At 44.4% G+C, this 22,529-nt stretch overlaps 1 protein-coding gene across 2 annotated transcripts in view; it reads right to left on the bottom strand.

The window, feature by feature from the left end:
- Positions 1-10,857, bottom strand: part of BORCS5 (BLOC-1 related complex subunit 5) — an 89,067-nt gene extending 78,210 nt beyond the window's left edge. Inside the window, exons 1-2 of one of the 2 annotated variants that reach the window (XM_075901143.1) lie at positions 10,559-10,857; positions 8,495-8,638 (exon numbers count right to left, since the gene is read on the bottom strand). In XM_075901143.1, coding sequence (XP_075757258.1) covers positions 8,495-8,638; positions 10,559-10,616 — 202 coding nt within the window. In that variant the 5' untranslated portion in view covers positions 10,617-10,857. The remainder of the gene's footprint in view (positions 1-8,494; positions 8,639-10,558) is intronic. The other variant, XM_075901139.1, reaches the window with a different exon arrangement.
- Between the last annotated feature and the right edge of the window lie 11,672 nt (positions 10,858-22,529).

The following is a 22,529-nucleotide window of genomic DNA, read 5'->3' as shown; positions in this document are numbered from 1 at the left end:
ACAGTAGAGCTTTGCCAAGGAAAAGTCAATATAATAATGCACCTGGTACAGATTATTTTCTTAATTCTGCCAAATTGGATTTTCATAGAACTACAATGCAGTAAACAAATACTGGAACAGAAGAAAAGGAAATACACATTCTGTCGAGAACGATTCTCTAAAATAAAAATAGCTCTTTATTAATGCTCCGTATGTAATATATAAAGTAAGGATGTCACTCCATGGGGCAGAGATATTAGTATATCAGGCCGCACTTTTCTTTCTTCTAGATTCCTCCTACACCATGCAAAAATAAAAAGGATGTGGGTTGTTTTTTGTTCAGCATGTCAGACGAAACCATTCAAACTAGTCAGTCAACTGTAGTAAGTGTAGCAGCACAGTCCCATGACAAGACCATAGCATAGTCCAGTGATAGAGATGTAGCCGTGTTAGTCTGGTGTAGCTGAAACAAAAAACAGGATTATGTAGCACTTTAAAGACTACCAAGATGGTTTATTAGGTGATGAGCTTTCGTGGGCCAGACCCTCTTCCTCAGATCAAATAGTGGAAGAAAATTGTCACAACCATATATACCAAAGGATACAATTTAAAAAATGAACACATATGAAAAGGACAAATCAAATTTCAGAACAGAAGGAGGATTGGGGGGGGGGGTAAATGTCTGTGAGCTAATGATATTAGAGGTGATAATTGGGGAAGCTGTCTTTGTAATGGGTAAGATAATTGATGTCTTTGTTTAAGATTAGGTGTAAAGTGTCGAATTTAAGCATGAATGACAGTTCAGAGGATTCTCTTTCAAGTGTGGTCTTAAAAGGTCTTTGAAGCAGTATGCAGGTAATCAAGTCATTGAGACAATGTCCTTTCTGGTTGAAATGGCAAGAAACGGTTTTTTCTTTGTGATCCTGTCTAATATCTGTTTTGTGGACATTGATCCTTTGGCGAAGTGTCTGAGACGTTTGTCCAATGTACATAGCAGACGGACACTTTCGGCACATGATAGCATAGATTATATTTCTGGATGAGCAGGAATATGTGTTCTTGATCTTATAACTCACTTGGTTAGGTCCAATAATGGTATCAGCCAATAGAATCTCCGAGATAGCTTCCTAAGGAAACTACAAAACATCGATAACCTCGATAACACCATCCTTGCCACCATAGACGTAGAAGCTCTATACACCAACATCCCACATGAAGACGGATTACAAACAATTAGAAACACTATCCCAGAGGACACCACTGCCACTTTGTTCTCACCCACAATTATTTCCAGTTTGAGAACAACTTATACCTCCAGATCAGTGTCACAGACATGGGTACACACATGGCCCCACAGTACGCTAATATGTTTATGGCTGACTTAGAACAACATTTCCCCAACTCCCGTCCCCTTTAACTCCTTCTCTACTTATGCTACATCGATGACATCTTTATGATCTGGACGCATGGCCAAGAAACACTGGAGACATTCCACAGAGATTTTAACAACCTACACCCCACCATCAATCTCAGCCTGACCATTCTACAAAAGAGACCCATTTCCTGGACACCACAGTACAAATCAGCAATGGAAAATTAGATACCACTCTCTACGGAAAACCCACCGACTCATATAGTTACCTACATGCTTCCAGCTCCCATCCAGAACACATCATACGATCCATCATCTATAGCCAAGCCCTTCGATACAACCGCATATGCTCTAATTCCACTGACAGAGACCAGAAACTTCAGGATCTCTACCAAGCATTTATAAACCTCAACTACCCACCCGGAGAAATAAAAAAAGCAAATTGAAAGAGCCAGACGAATACCTAGAAACCATCTACTTCAAGACAGACCCAAGAAAACCAACAATAGAACACCACTTGTCATCACCTACAGCTCCCAACTTAAACCTGTCCAACACATTATCAATAAACTACAGCTTATACTGGAACAGGATACTAAACTCCAAGAGTCTCTGGGAGACAGACCCATAGTCTCCTATAGACAACCACCTAACCTCAAGATGATTCTTACCAACAACCACAGGACATACCACACTAATACCAACCCTGGTACCTTCCCTTGCAACAAACCCCGTTGCCAGCTTTGTCCACATATTCACTCTGCTGATACCATTATTGGACCTAACCTAGTGATTTATAAGATCAAGAACACATATTCCTGCTCATCCAGAAATATAATTTATGCTATCATGTGCCGAAAGTGTCCGTCTGCTTTGTACACTGGACAAACATCTCAGACACTTTGCCAAAGGATCAATGACCACAAAACAGATATTAGACAGGATCACAAAGAAAAAACAGTTTCTTGCCATTTCAACCAGAAAGGACATTGTCTCAACGACTTGATTACCTGCATCAAAGACCTTTTAAGACCACACTTGAAAGAGAATCCTCTGAACTGTCATTCATGCTTAAATTCGACACTTTACACCTAAGTTTAACAAAGACATCAATTATCTTACCCATTACAAAGACAGCTTCCCCAATTATCACCTCTAATATCATTAGCTCACAGACATTTACCTTCCTCCCCCCCATCCTCCTTCTGTTCTGAAATTTGATTTGTCCTTTTCATATGTGTTCATTTTTTTAATTGTATCCTTTGGTATACAGTATATGGTTGTGACAATTTTCTTCCACTATTTGATCTGAGGAAGTGGGTCTGGCCCACGAAAGCTCATCACCTAATAAACCATCTTGTCAGTCTTTAAAGTGCTACATAGTCCTGTTTATAGCGTAATACAAGAACTGTTTTATCAAGACAATCTCTGGAAAGCTTACAGGCCAGTCCTGCTGAAAATGGCAAGTATTGTGGAAGGAAAGTTTAAAAAAAAAAATATATCATGCAGCATCAGACTTCATTTTTCCTGCTAAAGTAAGTTCTCTCCCCTCCTCCTTCCATTTTAGTGCAATTAACCTGGTTTGTGCAGTCATAATAAACACCAGATAAGTTGCCCAGGTGGATCCTGCGACAACAAGTTGTGTAATTCTCCAATTTTTTTTTTAAGTTTGTCATCTCCAGTGTAAGGGAAAGTCTCATTACACTATAATCTGAAGCCCTCTCTAGACATCCACTCGACTAATGCTGTATATCTTTCAAAGTGGATAAGCACTTCCTTATTCCTCTTTTGAAAAGTAAATGAGCCCCAGCAGGGGCTCTTGTGCATTTCAAAATTGGAACTTCATGTGCAGGCTGGGGCCAGCGGGAAGTCTCACTGACTCTGGGCTCCACAAGTGCATTTCAAACTGGAAGCACCCAAGAGCCTAGGGGCTCTTGTGCATTTCAAAGCAGAAGTGCCCACATGGAGCATGGAGCATGGGGTCAGTGGGGTACTCAGAGTCCTCCGCTGACCCCAGGCTCCATGCAGCACTGGTGCTTTGAAATGCCACAGGGAGCCAAGGTCAGCTGGGGAGGGCTCTGCACAGCATTTCCCCGGAACCAGCACTTTGAAATGCTTTACAGGAACCCAGGATCAGCTAGGGGGTCCCCAGCTGACCCCAGGTTCTGTGGAAATGCTGCATGGACCCCAGGGTCAGCCAGGGAGTCCCCAACTGACCCTGTGCTCCACATGGTGCTACTGCTTTGAAACGCCACCGTGACATTTCAAAGGGGCAGCGAACACCGTGCAGCGCTGCACAGAGCCCAGAGTACAGGCTCAAGGCAGCAGTGCCATATCGAAGTACCCATTCTTTCCTCCCCTTTAATGTCTGATAGAGGCAGCGGGGGGGGGGAGGGGCGCGGAATCGACTAGTCCTTAACATGCTTACGATATACCTCTCAGCAACTTGGGATCTAATTAGACACATGAGACTAGGTCAAATTGTAGCTCTTTACTATCTTATCCAGCCGGTCAGAGAAATATCTTAGGATGTCATGTCAAAGTCTTTTATTTTATTCTTTTCTGTGTCAGACTCCAGGACTCTTCCCAACAAAAACTGTACTCATGACATATTAATGGTAAAGGGTCCCAATCAGCAGTGCTTACCCACCTAAAATTCTCATTCAAAACACTAAGCATTTAGGGGAGAATCACATGCAAGGTCAGGTCAGGCAATGTGTTAGCCCTCCCGCGCTCCCCCGGTCTGTACTTACATGCCAGCGATCAATCTTCTGGCATTTGATTTAGCGGGCCTAGTAAAGACCTGCTAAAATGAAAACTGAGGGCACCCACGGGCAACACCAGTACTCCTTGCAGTCGCGAGGAGACGGGAAGTCAATGGGAGCATTTACTCCCATCCACCTTCCACTGTGAAGATGGTACCAAGTTCAGCTTAAAATATGTAAACTCCAGATACATTAATTTACGTAGCTGGAGTTATGTACCTTAAGCCAGCCTTCTGGGTCTCGTATAAACTTGGCTTTAGGGGCACATTCTGTGTATGCAGTTTCTAATGACTTCCGTCTCCTAGGCTGTCAGACTGCTCCTCTTGGGGGAAGGGGGGGCAAGGATTGCCATTTTGTTCTGTACAAGGTAGCATACAAACATAGAAAGACCTTGGTCTGTGACTGGGGCTCTCAGATGACAGCCCAATACAAAGACAGGATTATATTTCACCAATGCTGAAGTCACACAAACAAAACAGAGAGCATACCACACACTGGTGGCAGCAAAGCAGTCTAATGGCAACATGCTGTATTGACACTTCAGAGATGCAAGTTCATATCCCACTTCCTCCCCTTTTGGGAGCACTGAAGAATACATTCAGTTCCAGGAACAAGCACCTTGTGGAGTTCTCCAGCAAGTCCTATAACTACCTCACACAGACATTGTCTGGTACCTAAGGGAGACACGTCCAGCTCTCCTCACAGCAGATGCCTACTAAAGACAAGAAGTTTAGCACTGCCAGTTAAAAGCGGATCCGCAGTTATGAACGGGGCTTTTCTTGCCCTGGAGGATGGGAGTGGCGGGACGCCCAGATGCGCCGCGGTCCGCCACCCCCGTCCTCCGGGGCGAGAAAAGCTGCTCCCCGTCTCCCTGGTCTGCAGGGAGACAGGGAGCAAAGCCTTGGAGCACGCCCGCAGCGGGACAGCCCGGGCGCACTTGGGCTGTCCCACTGCGGGTGTGCTCCGCGGCTTTGCTCCCCGTCTCCCTGGTCTTACCAGCAGACCAGGGAGATGGGGAGCAAAGCCTCAGAGCACGCCAGCAGTGGGACAGCCGCGGCACGCCTGGACTGTCCTGCTGCCCGCGTGCTCTGCGGCTTTGCTCCGCGTCTCCCAGGTCAGCAGACCAGGGAGACGGAGCAAAGCCATGGAGGACTTGGGCGGTCCCGCCACCCCTGTCTCTCTGGTCTGCTGGGGGGGGGGGCTGCAGCTAGTGCCCCTCCCCCCCAAGCAGACCAGGCTTTTCTTGCCTACCCCTGGGGTAGAGCAGCTGGGGCTGCCGGGTTGGTCCCGCAGCGCTGCTCCGGACCAACCCGGCAGCACCCCAGCTGCTCTGCCCCAGGCATCCCTAAGTCAGCGGCTGCTGAAACTGACCAGTGGCTGACTACAGGAAGCCCGAGGCAGAGTTGCTCTGCCCCAGGCTTCCTGGAATCAGCCGCTGATCAGTTTCAGCAGCAGCTGACTTGGGGACACCTGGGTTTCTTAAGTTGAATCTGTATGTAAGTCTGAACTGGCGTCCAGATTCAGCCGCGGTTGAAACCGATCAGTTTCAGCAGTGGCTGACGCCAGTTCCGACTTACATACAGATTCAACTTAAGAACAAACCTACAGTCCCTATCTTGTATGATGTACGTAACCCGGGGACTGCCTGTACATCAATTCATTAACTGGTGCAATAGAAACTGATTTCAAATGGGAGTGGAGGGTCAACTGGGTGTTTTAGAAAAGTCACAACTCAAACATGTATTTGAGAATAGCAAAGTGATTCCCCAGGAGCAGGGGTGGATTAACAAACAAACAACCAGCAGCCAGCCAGAGTTAGTCCTTGGTGGACCACCGCCCCCATATTTGCCTCTTCAGGTATCGGGTGATTACAGCTCTCGTTGCCGTGAATGGTGATCCGTCACCAATTGGAGCAGCGAGAAGTGGTGCAACCTAGGACACCGTTTCCCGCCACCAACAGCAATCAATGGGCAACGAGAGCTGAGGTCACCCGATACCTGTAGAGGCACAGGTAAATATAAATTTAGGAGCCTGCCGGGACTAACCCTCTGGATTGGATCTAGACCATGGGCCGGAATTTGCCCACTCTTAACCAAGAGCATTTAGGCTACGTCTACACAGCAGAGTGATTTCGGGATACTTCCAGTATTCCTAAATAGCTATCCGCATCTTTAAACATGCCCATTATTTCGATTCCACGAGGGTTAAGGGATTTGTTGAAATAGCACTCTATTTCGAAATTTGGCATGGGGTAGACTGCGCCAAATTTTGAAATAAGCCATTTCAAGGTAAGTGCGGTGTAGACACACCCTTCGAGAGCAACTGAAACCTCGGGATAAAAACTGGATTCTTGAACTGGTAACAACTTCAACCCTTTGACGACACCGTTCTTCTATCACTCAGTAACATTACAACCAGATCAGAAGCAGTGCCGACAGGCTCTGAAGCAAGTCACAAGCATTATTTGGAGAACAGTGTTCTCTTTTCTCCTCCTGGGAATACCAACCCAAATGAAGTATCCTCACTTATCCCTTTTCCCCTACCTCCTTATCTCTGTTTTACTAAAAAGGATCCTTCCAGTGCTGCTTCTGCCACATTCATTTGCTTTCCTCACATAAGAGCTCAAGGCATAACTCTACAGAAGTCTATGGGGCTTCCCAAGCACAGAAGCATCCCAGCACCACAAAACGCAGCGATTGGCCTTTGACATTCACAATCTCTATAGCATGCATGCAACACCAAGATGACAGACACAATGCTCCTATCAGCAGTAAGTCGAGCATTGCATTCAGCTAAAGTACCAGAAAAGCAACTGAGCAGAAGAGAAAAAGGAAGGGTCAGCTCAGAAAGGAGAGTGGAACAGGCAAAGGAATAAGGATGGTATTAAAAGAAAGAAGATGTGGTGGTACTAAGGCATTTAAAAACCTGACACAAAGGGACACAGTTGCGTTCCACAGGCCCCAAAAGGGAATTTCCTCTCTCATGTCCAATTCTATTTTTCAATAGCATCCAATAATAAAAAGGCCCAGGGAAGCTACAAAACTTAATTCCCTTTACAAGTCTGATACCTAAAAGCTGGGCTATTCAACTTCGGAAGCCACAATGATACTCATAGAGGGCCGCAACTCAAGTGTGGTTGCATATGCATGCAAATAACTTCTTTCACAAGGACAGGAATGAATACAAAGATTAAGGCAAGACTACACAACACACAGGCCCCATTTAAGTAAGTTCTGCTGATATTAATTCAATGCAACATTTACCCAATTTCTACCCATATGACAGCACTTTTAATGAGCAATGACAGTCCAGGAATTTAACTACTAAACCACATATCAGCGGAAGACCATTATATGGACTACTATTTTGTTTCATCTCCCACCTGCAGGCTGTGTGTTGAGCCCCACATAAACTGAAACTGTACCATGGGCTGCAAACAGGCTGCGGGCCGTGTTGATTAGCCCTGCTTAAAAGAAAAGTCTAAACAAAGACATTGGCTGGATGGTCTGCCACAGTCCATATCCTAATGACATTTTTAAAAAAACCAAATAAAGGGAACTTACAGTGGGTACTAAGTGCTCATCAGCGTCATTTAGCATAGACAATGACAATTTCTCCCCCCCCCCTTTTTCCCCTTCTCTCCCCCTGCTCCATGCCCTCTCTGTGCAATTTATTTGAAAACTGGACCCTTTAAACTTCTTTCATCTGAAGAAGTGGGTTGTGCCTACGAAACTTCATGATACCATCTATATGTTTTGTTAATCTCTAGGGTACTGCAACACTATTCTTTGTTTTTTAAGTTTTTCTAGTTACAGACTAACATGGAAACTTTTGAACAAGGCCCCAAAAAAATTCCTAATGTACCAGCTCCAGGCTGGGCACCTCAACAACTGCACCAGGTTTCTCAATCTCCTGTAAAACACAAAAGTGTACCTTTAGCCTCTGAGCAATGTTCCCTGTAAGTGGTGCACTTGTGTTGCTCAGAAGAGATTCAGATGCCACCCAGCTGATTAGTGATGGGCACGCTATTAGGTTGTGTGTGTTTACTGGTGGTGCACATTCACACATGTCTCAGCTAACAAAAACGTATTCCACACATGCACGGAAATCTACACACAGATGGAAGAAATTAGAGGGAATGTTGCCTTTGGATGCAGCAAAGCACCCAGCATTCCCATTATTGCCTCTGATCACCCCTTCTTAAGATAGCAACATTAGCATAGGACCTAATGCATACAAGGTGTAAAACAAAGATTAGGGAGAAAAGGGAAGCAGTTCATCAGGAACCTGGACTCTGATAGGAAACTCAACAGGGGAAACAAAGCATAAGCCTAAAAGGGGAAAAGTGGCTGAAGAGACAAAAGCAAATTCTCATTACCTGTCAAAAGGGGCTGGAAAGTGGGAATCTCTTGCAATTTTATCACATCGGGATCATTGCTTATGTTCCGCAAGGACTGTGTTCCTGGAGCCACCACCACGATATCGTCCATTTTAGCTCGGTGCTTGGCTGGAGAAGGGGATGCTGTGGGGAGGGAGGGGGAACCAAACATGTAAATGAATAAAAGTAAAGATAAAGGGAAAGAAAAAAAGATAGCCAACTATCATTACTGATCTGTTTCATCCTTTACCAAGAGAGCATGACTGAAGTGGGCATACGCTGTCTACATTAAGGTTTTCTATAGCAACCACTACTGTAGTACCTAGATGCCCCCCAGGTAAGTGAAACGGACTGTACTGTGCTCTTCTACTTTCTCCAGTTATAAGAGGCTGGGCTTGATAGACATAGATCACACACACAGTTTTGTATCACAGTCAAAATTATTCCAGGTTTTTTTAAGTCAACGGCATGCTGAACAAAGACTATTTATTGCTTTCCAATAACTCAATCTACTTATATTGTAAGGAACTGCTGCAGGCCATTTAAAACCTTCATGTAGACTAAGGATGTAAAAAATATATACAAATATTAACTGTGTAACCGATAAAAATGTTAATGGTTACATGGTTAACCATGGGGCCCAGCCCCAAGCGGGACTTGGCGTGAAATACATCACGGGTGGGAGGCTGCTTCAGCCCTGCTGGGCACCGGTTAACGATAAGCATTACGCAGTAAGTTATATCCCTAATTTAAACCTGGAAACATTGCATTTTTTTAAATGCTAGAGCATCACCATCAACTTAAAACTTTGGACCAAGTTTAATGTTATTAAAAGCAATCCAAAGAACAACAGAAATGTTTTCATTTTTTAAACCCAAACAAGACAGTTAAAAATTTAGTTTTAAACAAGTGAACAACCCCTTGTGGTATTTTAAGTTTCAAATAGCACAGCCTAAAAATAAAATCTTAGAGTGGCATGAACAAAAGTGAAACCGACTTTACTAGTTTTCACTATCCAGTGAAGCATAAAAGAGTGCATATGAAACAAGCACACATGCTGACAAGTACAGCATTTTTTAATTCTTTCATTTTTAATAATCTAAAGGGCTTTATAGTAACACAAGTACAGCTTAAGGATGTTAAGTATGGGGTAACGGTCTAATCAAATTGCTGATGTAAAATTCCTAGTGGGGGAGTCCCCAGCTGATACCGTGCACCACACCTCCTGCAGCCTCCGGACACCCCAGCTGGCCCCAGGCTTCAAGTGGTGCTGCACTTTCAAGTACCCCCTCTATAGAATAGAGGCAGCAAGGAGAGGGGTGACAAGTCAACTGACCTTAACACAGATATTTTTGACACCACATGATTTTGAAGGTGACGCTGTCCCATTGCATATAAGGCTTTTTTAAAAACAAAAATCCTCAAAACATGTCCCGCTCACGTCACTTTCTGGATTTCACTGGGCATATACAGTGTTGCAGCTATTTGTTGTAATGTAATGTCATTACACATTGCAATGAAAGTTTGATAAAAACCAACTCTGCTCAAGTTTCTCCCAACATTTTCCTCCAGGAGTCTTAGGTGAGGCTGGAGTTTCTCCACCACCCTCCCATGGCCAGGCGAGCAGTGTGCAGCAGAGGCAGCAAGCTGAAATGTGCCAACAAGACACTGTCCCCTCACCAGTTTTGTCTTTTGCAGCAGGACTGGAACACTGGTCCGACCATCAAGGCTCGGAGCAACAGCGCTGCTGCCCTTCCCATCGCCCAGGCCTCGCCAACAGCTTAGTAGCCTCCTGCCCGCCTCCACCATCAAACGCTGGTTTCCTTGGCTACAGAGCGTGGCCCCTTGCCCGGCTGTCATGTCGGGGCCCTCCTCACGCACGTGTGCACGGCGGGGCGCTGTCACTTCAGGCTCGCGCAGCGCACCCCGCTCACACAGGGCTCCCTCAGCCACCTCCCCGGCCATTCACAAGCGTCCCAGCAGCCCGCCGCGCCACCCAGCTCACCCCAGCCGCTGCGCCCCTCTCGGGACTGGAGCAAGGGGGGGGGCCCCGGAGAGACCGACCTGACGTGCTCAGATCACTCGGCCGGTGCTCCGCTTCCGCGCTTTGCTCTGCTCCCATGGTGGCGGCTGCAGGAGTCCGGCCAGGAGCTGCTCACGGCTGCAAGCGCGGCACCCCCGCCAGCGACCTCCCCTGCGCCGCCAGCCTCCGCCCCCCGCGCGCAGCGCTCCGGCTGCCGGGCTCCTGCAGCCTGGGCAGGCGGGACACGCCCAGCGCCGCAGCCGCAACCCCCGCACGCGGGCTAGGGACCAAGCCCGACTCCCTGCAGCCGCGGCCGGGCTTTGGCTGCCCGCAGACAGGCGCCTTCCGGGTTCCAGCAGCCAGCCCGCTCCCAGGCTTGTTTCTGTTCCTGGGTCAAGAGCAGGAGGCCTCGCCCATGCAGCAGAGGGGAGGAGGGAGCCCTCAATGGCTGGGCTTTAAAGGGCTGCACGGCCTCCCCTGATACAGCCCGCCACAGCAGGGAGACTAGTACGGTATAATAATTGCTATGGGCATTGGAGAAGGGTCAGAAAAGGGCGACAAAAATGATTGGAACGGCGAGATGGAAAAGACTGGGACTTTTCAGCTTAGAAAAGAGGAGACTAAGGGGAGGGGGGCATGAGAGAGGTCTATAGAATCATGACTGGGGTGGAAAAAGTGAAGAAGGTAAAGTAAAGTGCTTGTTACCATGACATCAGAACTAAAGGTCATCAAATGAAATTAATACCCAGCAAGATTAAAAGAAGCAAACCTTCTTCACAGGGTGCACAGTCAACCTATGGAACTCCTTGCCAGAGGATGTTGGGAAGACCAGGACTTTTAACAGGGCTAGATAAATGCCTGGAGATAACAAGCATCTAGCCTGCCAAATGCAGTAAGCCAGAAAAGGAAAGAGTTACCCGAGAGGACTGGAAAAGAAAAATAAAGGAGCCTTTTAAACTGCTAACTAAAATTAGAAAGGAAAGGGATGGGGGAGCTAGAGTATATTGGAGTATTAAACGTCTCTGGGCCCTGAGCCTGCAAATATTTATAATGCATATCCTGTAAGTATGCAACCTATTTGTTATCTAAGAGTTTTATACTTCCACCAACATTCCTTCTAATCTTTTCCTTCCATATGCAGAATTTTTATGTGCACCGAGGCATGTGCAAATGTGTGCCAACAGTGGAAGCAAATAAACCTGGTTGTGGGCACTCTGCTAATCATCTGGGAGGCATTTGAATCTGTCCTGAGTGGGTACACGAGCATACAGCTTACAGGAAACTCTGACGGCCACCCATCACCTCACTATCAGAATATCATCCATGTGAAATTGATTAGCAACAGCAAAATCCTTGCTAGACTTTGTGGATTCTTCATGGCTTTCTCCCTTGTTGAGATATAAAAACTGTCCTTGGGAAAGGGGTTTTTGGTTTGTGTGGTCTATTTGTTCATTTGGAGCTGCTTCAGGAGAGTGAGTAGAAAAGGGAAGATTTGCAATGTTTCCTGAAGATGGGAAGACTCTGGATTCATTTAATCTGGAAGTTGATTCATACGGGGTGTGTCTAGACTACATCTCTCTGTCGACAGAGAGATGTAGATTAGGCGCATCGAAATTGCTAGTGAAGCAAGGATTTAAATATCCCGTGCTTCATTAGCATGAACATGGCCACCATGTTTTTTCGACATGGACCTTTTTCGAAAAAACGGCATTATAGATGTGGATCTGTCAAAAATTAACCCTTTTTCAACCGATCCTATAAATCTCATTTTTTGAGGAATACAGGATCTGTCGAAAAAGGGTTTATTTTCAACAGATCTGCATCTAGACTGCCGGGGTTTTTTTTCAAAAAAGCTCCATGTCAAAAAAAAGTGGTGGCCATGATTATGCTAATGAAGCATGGGATATTTAAATCCCTGCTTCATTAGCAATTTCGATGTGCTTGATTTGCATCCCTCTGTCGACAGAGGGATGCAGTCTAGATGTAGCCTGAGTGAAAAGGATTACTCTGCTCATCTGAAGAAGTAGGTTTTGCTCATATATATCTGTGCGTGCATGTGTGTGTTCTCTAAGGTGCCACAGGACCTGAGACTTATGAATAAAGTCATGAATGTATGTGTTTTCAGGGTCAAGGCCTAAATCTCTTATACCCCTATCATGGAAACACAGATAGAAATGTTGTATTAAAACTACTGTTTTGGAATCAAGTTCATGTTACACAGGTTAAAAAAGGAAGGCACATCTGGGTCACGCTTGGGTTATGCAAAGTTATAAATATCAGTTATAGAGATCACAAGGTACATCAGTTACATAACCAGCACTGTCCTAGATTGGGGTCTATGAGTTTTTAAAGCATCAGGGAATAAGGTTGCGTCTACACAAAATAGCTACCCTATGTCTACACAAGCTGCCTGTTATTTTGAAATATTTTTCAAAATAATGGGCACGCTCTTTTGCCATCCCAGTAAACCTCATTGCACGAGGGATAAGGGATGGCTCAAAATAGCATGTTATTTCGAAATCTGGCACTGTGTAGATGCACCAAATTTCAAAATAAACTATTTTAAAGCAGATTTGAGATAAGATATGCAATTTGCATAGCACAAATTGTATATATCTTATTTCAAATTTAGGGTGCTGTGTAAACACACCCTAAATGTTATAAGGTATGCCACCCATTGGGCATATAGAGACTGTGTCAGTGACACTAGTTCCATCAATAGTAGTCAAGTTAAACACATGGATAAGTAAGTGATCAGGGCCTTATGAATTTGTTGTATGTTTCAGTGAAACATTTGAAATGTCACTCAGCCATCTCCATTGGAATCAGGGGCGGATATAGGGCAGGGCGAACGGGGCGGCCGCCCCGGGCCCCACGCTTCAGAAAGCCCCGCGCATGCGCCGTGGTGCCGCTGCACATGCGCATGGCGTCACTGCGCATGTGCCGTGGCAAAGGGGGGGCCCCGCGGAAATATGCTGCCCGGGGCCCCGCAAAACTGTCATCTGTCCCTGATTGGAATTGTCTCATTTCTGAGGCAGCATTGGGCATGCACTCAATTTTTCAGAACCCCTCCCCAAAAGTAGCATTAATCCATATGCAATTTGTCAGAGACGTATATTCATTCATTTTTCAACTTGTACAAACATTTGCAGGGAAATCAGCTCAGCTGCATACAGTCTTCTAATTTTAAAGTCATTGGTCACAGTCATGAGATGAGAGCCTAAATTTGTAACCCAAACATCTTAATCTCTAAAAACTGCATAGAAAATTACTTTGTTATTCTGATTTTATTGTATTGATTATTTTTGATGAAACGATGAAATTTAGCACTCATCTCATAAAAAGCAAGTAACATCTACCTGTGATACATAACTAAACAGTTGGAAACAGCATTCTGTATTTATCACTGGGACAAGGCTGAGATAAGAACAACCAGAAAGAAAATTCACAGGGTGCTTAGGTTGAGCAAAAAGGAAAATAACCTCTGTGAACCTTTATTGTTTTTGTATCTAGCACAACCAAAACAGCAACAAACCCCTCTTCATGTCTCTGGACACATTCCCTTAATAACTTTTAAACCTTGACAAAAAATAAGATTATTTATAAAATAATATAAACACATCAACTCTTCCCTCTCTAGCATTCTCTGTGCTGGCTCCTAGCCAAGCCCGAATAAATATATGTATCTGACAAATTGCATGCTTATCTCCAGTGTGAAGCCCAAGCTCTTTGTAAAGTTCCGAATTTTAGCTCAGCAGTACTTCATTATTCCCCAGATGAGAGTACCTGGGTCATTTCTCAGTCATAAACTATAGAATGTCTCTACACAACAAGTTACTACATGGCAAGCCAGGGTATGAATCTGCAACATAACATCCCATGCAGACACTGCCACAGCACAATGAAAGTCCTGGTGTGCAGTTTCTGGGACGTTCATTGCACTGTTCATGTGAGAGGCATGGCAATTTTCTGCAATATCCTGGACTAAGCCCCTGCACTCACAGGAAGCAATGGGAAAGTGGAACAACATGTCTCCCCTCCCCCCTGGCTCCCAGCTGCATCACTCAGGGAAGGGGGCTCCCCTCTCTCTCTCTCTCTCCCAGCCCTGCATTCACTGGCAAGAAGTGGAAAGATATGGTTGGGGCGGGGAGCAGAGCGAGCTACGGTCCCATTGCTCCACTTCCCTCTTCCTTCCAGTATCTGGGATACTTGTCTCCTCTGTCAGAGTCAGTCTTCCCCTGGCTGTGTCACACAGGGGAGAGTTTTGCTACACTAATGACTAAACCATATTTCCATCTCATGGCTATTTGATGTCCTATTTAATATGATATGAGTCATCAGGTTCAGTCTAACTACTACTACACCACGGGCATCCACATGAAAGCCCATTGCTGGCTGTCTCAAAAAAAAGGACAAGGACTGAATGGGCATAGAGAATAAATTAGCCTTTATAAATAAATTAGATTCAATTTGTATCCATGGGTATCCACATCCGCAGATATGGATATATGCGGTTCATGTTTGCAGATTCAGATGTGGATATCAATTTTCTATTTGGGCTGGAGTCTAATGAGAAAAAAAACAAGCAGTGCAAGCATGAAGTTGGTGGCCAAAAATGTAACCATATTACATTGTGCATTGTGCCAATGTGTTAACATGTTTAAAAGGATCACGTTTCTTGTAATAAATTTCATAGACTCATAGAACACTAGAACTAGAAGGGACCTTGAGAGGCCATCAAGTCCAGTCCACTTCATTCACAGCAGGACCAAGCACCACCTAACTCATTCCTTACAGATGTCAGTCTAACCTGTTCTTAAATATCTCCAGTGATAGAGATTCCACAATCTCCCTAAGCAATTTATTCTAGTGTTTAACCATCCTGACAGTTAGAAAATTTACATTAGCAAGTATTTCCACTAATTCTCATAGTCATCTTCGGTGGGGATTATCTGCTGAAGGTACATTATGGCTATGTCTAGACTGGCATGATTTTCCGCAAATGCTTTTAACGGAAAAGTTTTTCTGTTAAAAGCATTTGCGGAAAAGAGCGTCTAGATTGTCATGGATGCTTTTCCGTAAAAGCACTTTTCCAATGCCAATCGCCATTTTCGCCATCGGGACTTTTTTGCGCAAAACAGTTTTCAGCTGTCTACACTGGCCTTTTTGCGCAAAAGCATTTCCGGAAAAGGGCTTTTGCCCGAACGGGACTGTCAAAGCGTTTGCGCAAGAAGCACTGATTTCAGACAGTAGAACGTCAGTGCTTTTGCACAAAATCAAGCAGCCAGTGTAGACAGCTGGCAAGTTTTTCCGCAAAAGCAGGCACTTTTGTGGAAAAACTTGCCAGTCTAGATGCAGCTTATTTTGTAATTTTTACCATTTTGTGAAAATTATCTGTATAATTGTGACTTTTTTATTTAATTTTCTCATTTATTATCAAAGGTTCTATGTTACTCTTGTGAGAGGTGGGCACATGTGACCTGCACTCCAGAGGAAATCACTGGCAAGAACCTGAGTGATGAGAGGAAACAGTGCAGATGCAACAAGTGTGCCTAGTCCCATTATGTAACTAAAATGTACATTTTACAGTGACTTTGTGAAAAGTTTACTGCAAATAAGACTTCTGATTATATGAGCACTAGAGAAGTGTAATGTTGCTCTGTACTTCAATACAAGAAAAAGTATTAATAATTATGTATAAAGTACAGATTAACATGGCTACTACCCCCTGAAACTTTTTAGCTATATATAAACTATAAATAATCCTATATAGAGCTATATCCTATATAATCCTATATATCCTATATAATCCTATATATTTCCCCATATGTGATCCTATCCTTTGATAGGATAATGAGTCTGCTGGATAAGGGAGAAGTGGTGGACGTGGTATACCTAGACTTTAGCAAGGCATTTGATATGGTCTCGCATGATATTCTTATCAATAAATTAGGCAAATACAACTTAGATGGGGCTACTATAAGGTGGGTGCATAACTGGCTGGGTAACCATTCCCAGAGAGTAGTTATTAACGGTTCACAATCCTGCTGGAAAGGAGTAACAAGTGGGGTTCTGCAGGGGTCTGTCTTGGGACTGGTTCTGTTCAATATCTTCATCAACGATTTAGATATTGGCAGACTGAGTACGTTTATTAAGTTTGCAGATGATACCAAGCTTGAAGGGGTTGCAACTGCTTTGGAGGATAAGATCATAATTCAAAATGATCTGGACAAATTGGAGAAATGGTCTGAGGTAAACGGGATGAAGTTTAATAAGGACAAATGCAAAGCGCTCCACTTAGGAAGGAACAATCAGTTTCACACATACAGAACGGGAAGCGACTGTCTAGGAAGGAGAACGGCAGAAAGGGATCTAGGGATTGTAGTGGACCACAAGCTAAATATGAGTCAACAGTATGATGCTGTTGCAAAAAAAGCCAACATGATTCTAGGATTCATTAAGGGGTCTGTTGTGAGCAAGAAACAATAAGTCATTCTTCCGCTCTACTCTGCGCTGATTAGGCCTCTGTTGGAGTATTGTGTCCAGTTCTGGGCTCCACATTTCAAGAAAGATGTGGAGAAATTGGAGAAGGTCCAGAGAAGAACAACAAGAATGATTAAAGGTCTGGAGAACATTACCTATGAAGGAAAACTGAAAGAACTGGGCTTGTTTAGTTTCGAAAAGAGAAGACTGAGAGGGGACATGATAGCGGTTTTCAGGTATCTAAAAGGATGTCACAAGGAGGAGGGAGAAAACTTGTTCTTCTTGGCCTCTGAAGATAGAACAAGAAGCAATAGGCTTAAACTGCAGAAAGAGAGGTTTAGGTTGGACATTAGGAAAAAGTTCCTAACTGTCAGGGTGATTAAACACTGGAATAAATTGCCTAGGGTGGTTGTGGAATCTCCATCTGTGGAGGTATTTAAGAGTAGGTTAGATAAATGTCTATCAGGAATGGTCTAGACCAGTAGTCCCCAACCTTTTTGTGGCCAATAGCACATTCACGTTTTCAGAAGAGTGTGGCGGGTGCCAACAAAAAAAGGCATCAAATGTGAAATTGAAGGCTATTTTCATATTAAATGTGAATTGGGTAAATTTGATAGAAACTTAATTTAGTTAGATAATTTTTATTTTAATTATATTGTAATTCATTTTTTAAAAAATTCTGCATTAATAAAAAGGGGGGATGTCCAAATGTTGAGCAAAAAAAGCACCCTCCCCCGCAAAAAAACCATGGCACCTTTAAATCTCACACTCCCCATCCCCACCATGGCAGGGGGAAGAATGTCAATTTTGTGGGCCCCCCCCCATTGGAGAAAAAATAGAAAAAAGGCATCAAATATGAAATTGAAGGCTATTTTCATATTAAATGTGAACTGGGTAATTTTGATAGAAACTTAATTTAATTGGATAATTTTTATTTTAATTATATTGTAATTCATTTTTAAACAAAATTCTGCATTAATAAAAAGGGGGGATGTCCAAATGTTGAGCAAAAAAAACACCCTCCCCCCCCCCAAAAAAAAATCATGGCACCTTTACATTTCACACTCCCTTCCATATGGCAGGGGAAGAATGTCCCATGTGGCTTTCCAGCTGAGAAACTGAAAATACCAGACATTTTACTGGGGGGGGGGGGGGGGGGAGCACGACAGGCCAGGGGTTTGGATTGTGCCTTAGGGCAGGGGATTGGGGTGCAGGGTCTGGGAGGAGAGTTCTGTGGGTGAAGATATCGGAGTGGGAGTATCTGGGGGGCCGGACACTTACCAGCGAGACGCGCTGCTCTCCTGTTTCTCCCACAGGACCTGCCTGGCCATGTGCTTGAGGATTGGTAGGTTCCCGTAGCTGCCATTGTCCAGATCCGGCCAATGGGCTTGTGCGGGGAGGCGGAAGCGGCCATGAGGGACCCTCCCCTGCCAGCTCGCAGCACCTGCACCACAAAGGGCCCCACCACGGCTCTTTTGCGTGGGGGGGGGGGGCAGGGGGACTGTTGCTGCCTCACAGCCGGACCCGACCAGCGTGGGGTTTACTCCAGCTACTGAAGCGCCTGCACGGGCTGCCTGCTGCGGTGGGGGCAGGGCTTAAGCCTCCAAAACACCGCATCGGGCTCCCTTGCAGGCCCCAGGCTGCCAACCCTGCTCTAAGCAGAGGTGAATGTGAGTAGTTTTAAAACGCTGGTGCGGGTGCACATAAATGCCCCCGCGGGCGCCATGGCACCCATGGGCACCATGTTGGGAACCACGGGTCTAGACAGTACTGGGTCCTGCCATGAGGGCAGGGAAATGGACTTGATGACCTCTTGAGGTCCCTTCCAGTCCTAGTATTCTATGATTCTATGATAAGGATGCGCAGATATTTGTTATTCCCAGGGGTCGACAATTAGGGCAATCTACTCGCCCGTGGCGGGTAGATTTTAGCCTGGTGCAGCCGCACAGCAAGGTTAGCGCATGCGCAGAGTGCCAAACTGCGCGGCTGGTGAGCAGGGCTCGCCACCGCTTGTCAAGCTCTCATTATTCCAAAACTGTTGAAATTAAAAATAAAATGTTCCTGTATATATGTCTTATAACAATAACAGTTTAATATTTAAAAAAAAAACACCTCTATCATTCTGTCCATGTGTGAAATTGATTGTTCCTTCCTAAGTGGAGTACTTTACATTTCATCCTCTTTAGCTCAAATAATTTGCTATATTTGGTTCAGGGATTTGGATTGAGAACTGGCCCTAAGGTGAATTGAGTTTAAGGGTACGTCTAGACTACATGCATCTGGCGACAGAGGCATGTAGATTAGGGTACCGGACATAGTAAAATGAAACGGCGATTTAAATAATCGCCGCTTCATTTAAATTTACATGGCTGCCGCGCTGAGCCGACAAACAGCTGATCAGCTGTTTGTCGGCTCAGCGCGATAGTCTGGACGCTCCTCTGCCGACATCAAAGGTATTTGTCGACCACTCAGGTATGCCTCATCCCAAAAGAAAACTTTGAAAAGAACAATCTGTAGGTATAAAATGAGAATGCAGGAAGAAACCTATCACTAATAGTGGAGGCTATCATATTCATAAACAATAAAGAAAGATAATATCTCATTACCGCTAAATAACGTTGTGGTATACTCACATCTGGAGAACTGCATGCAGATATAGTCTTCTTATCTCAAAAGAGATCTATTGGGTACATCAGGTACAAGTGTGTACCTAATCAGTACAAGTCAGCACATAACAACAACCTTATGTTCTCATGGTAATGGGGGGAGTTCAACTATTCAGACATCTGGTAGGAAAATAGCACAGCAGGACACAGATTATCCAACAAGTTCTGGGAATGTAGCAGAGACAATATTTTATTTCAGAAAGTGGAGAAAGCCGCTCTAGATTTGATTATGACAAACTGGTTGAGAATGTGAAATTAAAGGCACTTTGAGTGAAAGTGGCAATGAAACAACAGAGTTCATGATTCTAAGGAATGGGAGGAGGAAGAACAGCAAAATAAAGACAGTGGATTTTACCAAACTCATGAAGGTGGTAGATAAGGTCCTATGGGAAGCAAGTCCAAGCGGAAAAACAAGTGAAGACTGCTGGCAGTTTTCCCCACCGGGTAGAAAAGACTGAAAGTATGTCAAGAGACAACCCTGGCTTAACCATGGTGTTCTCAATTATCTAAAACCCAAGAAGGAGTACAACAAAAGGTATAAACTAGGTCAAATTACAAAGTATGAATATAAGCAAATAACACAAGTATGTAGGCACAAAATTAGAAACGCCAAAGCACAAAACAAGCTCAGTCTAACTAGAGACATAAAGGGTGACAAGAACATATTCTTTAGAAAAGACCAAAGTACAAGGTAGGCCCATTTAATGAGGGGGAAAACAATAACAGAAAATGTGGAAATGGCAGAGATGCTTAACGAATTTTTTGTTTTGGTTTCACCAGCAAGGTTGGATGCTTAACATAGTGAATGCCAGTAAAAATGAGATAGGATTAGAGGCAAAAGTATGAAAAGAACAAGTTAAAAATTAGTTAGATAAGTTAGATGTCTTCAAGTCATCATGGTCTGATGAAATGCATCCTAGAATACTCATAAGCTACGTCTAGACTACATCCCTTTGTCGGAAAAGGGATGTAAATTAGACATATTACAATTGCTAATGAAGTGGGGATTTAAATCGTCCGTGCTTCATTAGCATAAAAATAGCTACCACTTTTTTCTTGAAATAAGGGATCTTTCGGAAAAGGCTTTATTTTCTGAAAGATCAGCGTCTAGACTGGCGCTTTTCTCCGGCAAAGCTCTGTGCCGAAAAAAAGCGGCAGCCATTTTTATGCTAATAAAGCGCGGGAGAGTTAAATCCCCGCTTCATTAGCAATTGCGATACGTCTAATTTACATCCCTTTTCCGAAAAAGGGATATAGTCTAGACATAGCCATAGAGTTGACCAAGGAGGTATCTGAGTCATTAGCTATGCTCTTTGAAAAGGCATGGAAGATGGCAGAGGTTCCATGAGACTGGAAAAGGGCAATTGCATGGCCAATCTATAAAAAGGGAAATAAGGCCATTCATTTGTGTACCTGGAAAGATCACAGAAAAAATAAATAAGCAGTCATGTCTAACCAACCTGATAGCTTTGACAAGGTAACAAGCCTTGTGGATGGGGCAGAGGGAGTGGTTGACATGGTCTATCTTGACTTTAGTAAAGTTTTTGATACTAATGTAACCTAGATGGAGTTATAATAAGGCAATTGCCAAACTGGTAGGAAAATAGTGCCCAGGGTGCTGGGCAAAGGCAGAGGAGGAGAGGGGAGGAACAGGTGCAGGGTTGTCCTGGCCCTTACACAGCCCTCTGGGTCCCCTTTCACTAGTTGACTCTGCTTAGAGAGTTTACTTATAAAGGCTGTGAATGATAACACACAAAGAGGGGTTTGTAGGAGCTTTGGACAACAAGCTAAATACAAGTCAACAGTGTAAAACTCCTGCAAAAAAAGCCAACATCAGTGTTGTAAGCAAGATGCAAAAAGTAATTCTTGTGCACTGGGAAAGAAGCCTGAACCATGGTAACAATCACTGGGGTTACAGGAATTTGCTAGGTCTGGTACTAGTGTTTTACAGTAGCTATTTCTTACACTGTATATGTATGTAACTGCCCCTTGTAGGGTTGTGCTACATTCAATAGCAATTAGGGATGTTAAGGGCTAGTCCACTATCCTATAAGCAAATGCTTATCAGATAGTTGACAGGATAGCCGACTAGTTGCTTTCCCCTCTCCCCAACTTGCTGCCTGGATCAGACAGAGGCAGCAAAGAGGGGAGAAAAAGGGGTACTTCAAAGCGGCAGCACTGCACACAGCCTGGGGTCAGCTGTTCTGTGTGGCACTGCTGCTTTGAATGCTGCAGGGAGCCTGGTATCAGGCTCCTTGCAGCATTTCAAAGCAGCGTGCTGCTTGGAGCCTGAGGTCAGGTAGAAACTCCCCAGCTGACATAAGAACATAACATAAGAACGGCCGTACTGGGTCAGACCAAAGGTCCATCTAGCCCAGTAGCCTGTCTGCCAACAGTGACCAGCACCGCTAGTTACCCCTCTCCATTCTGAAAATTTACCATTTATTCCTACCCTTTGTTTCCTGTCTTTTAACCAGTTCTCAATCCATGAAAGGACCTTCCCTCTTATCCCATGAGGCAGATGCTATGTGGCACTGCCCCTTTGAAATGCCTCAGACTCTGCAGCTGACCCCTGGCACTGTGCAGCGCTGATGTTTTGAAACGGCGAGGCAGCATTTCAAAGGGGCAGCCTGACCCTATTGACCAATTGAATAGTTGATGCGACTACTACTCAATTAGTCAATTACATGAGACACAACATCCTCAGTAGCAATGTCTTACAATAGCAGTTTCTTACACGTTAGCAGTTTCTTACAATCCAGTGTATCAGTAACTGCTACCAGGAGCAGATTCCTACAAGGAGCAGTTCTACACAAAGAACTGTAGGGAAGTGCTCCCTGTAGGACTGTGCTACGTCCAGCAG

This window comes from Pelodiscus sinensis, chromosome 1 (assembly GCF_049634645.1).
Source record: "Pelodiscus sinensis isolate JC-2024 chromosome 1, ASM4963464v1, whole genome shotgun sequence".
Lineage (NCBI taxonomy): Eukaryota > Metazoa > Chordata > Testudines > Trionychidae > Pelodiscus > Pelodiscus sinensis.
This window is presented reverse-complemented; position numbering and strand designations above follow the sequence as displayed.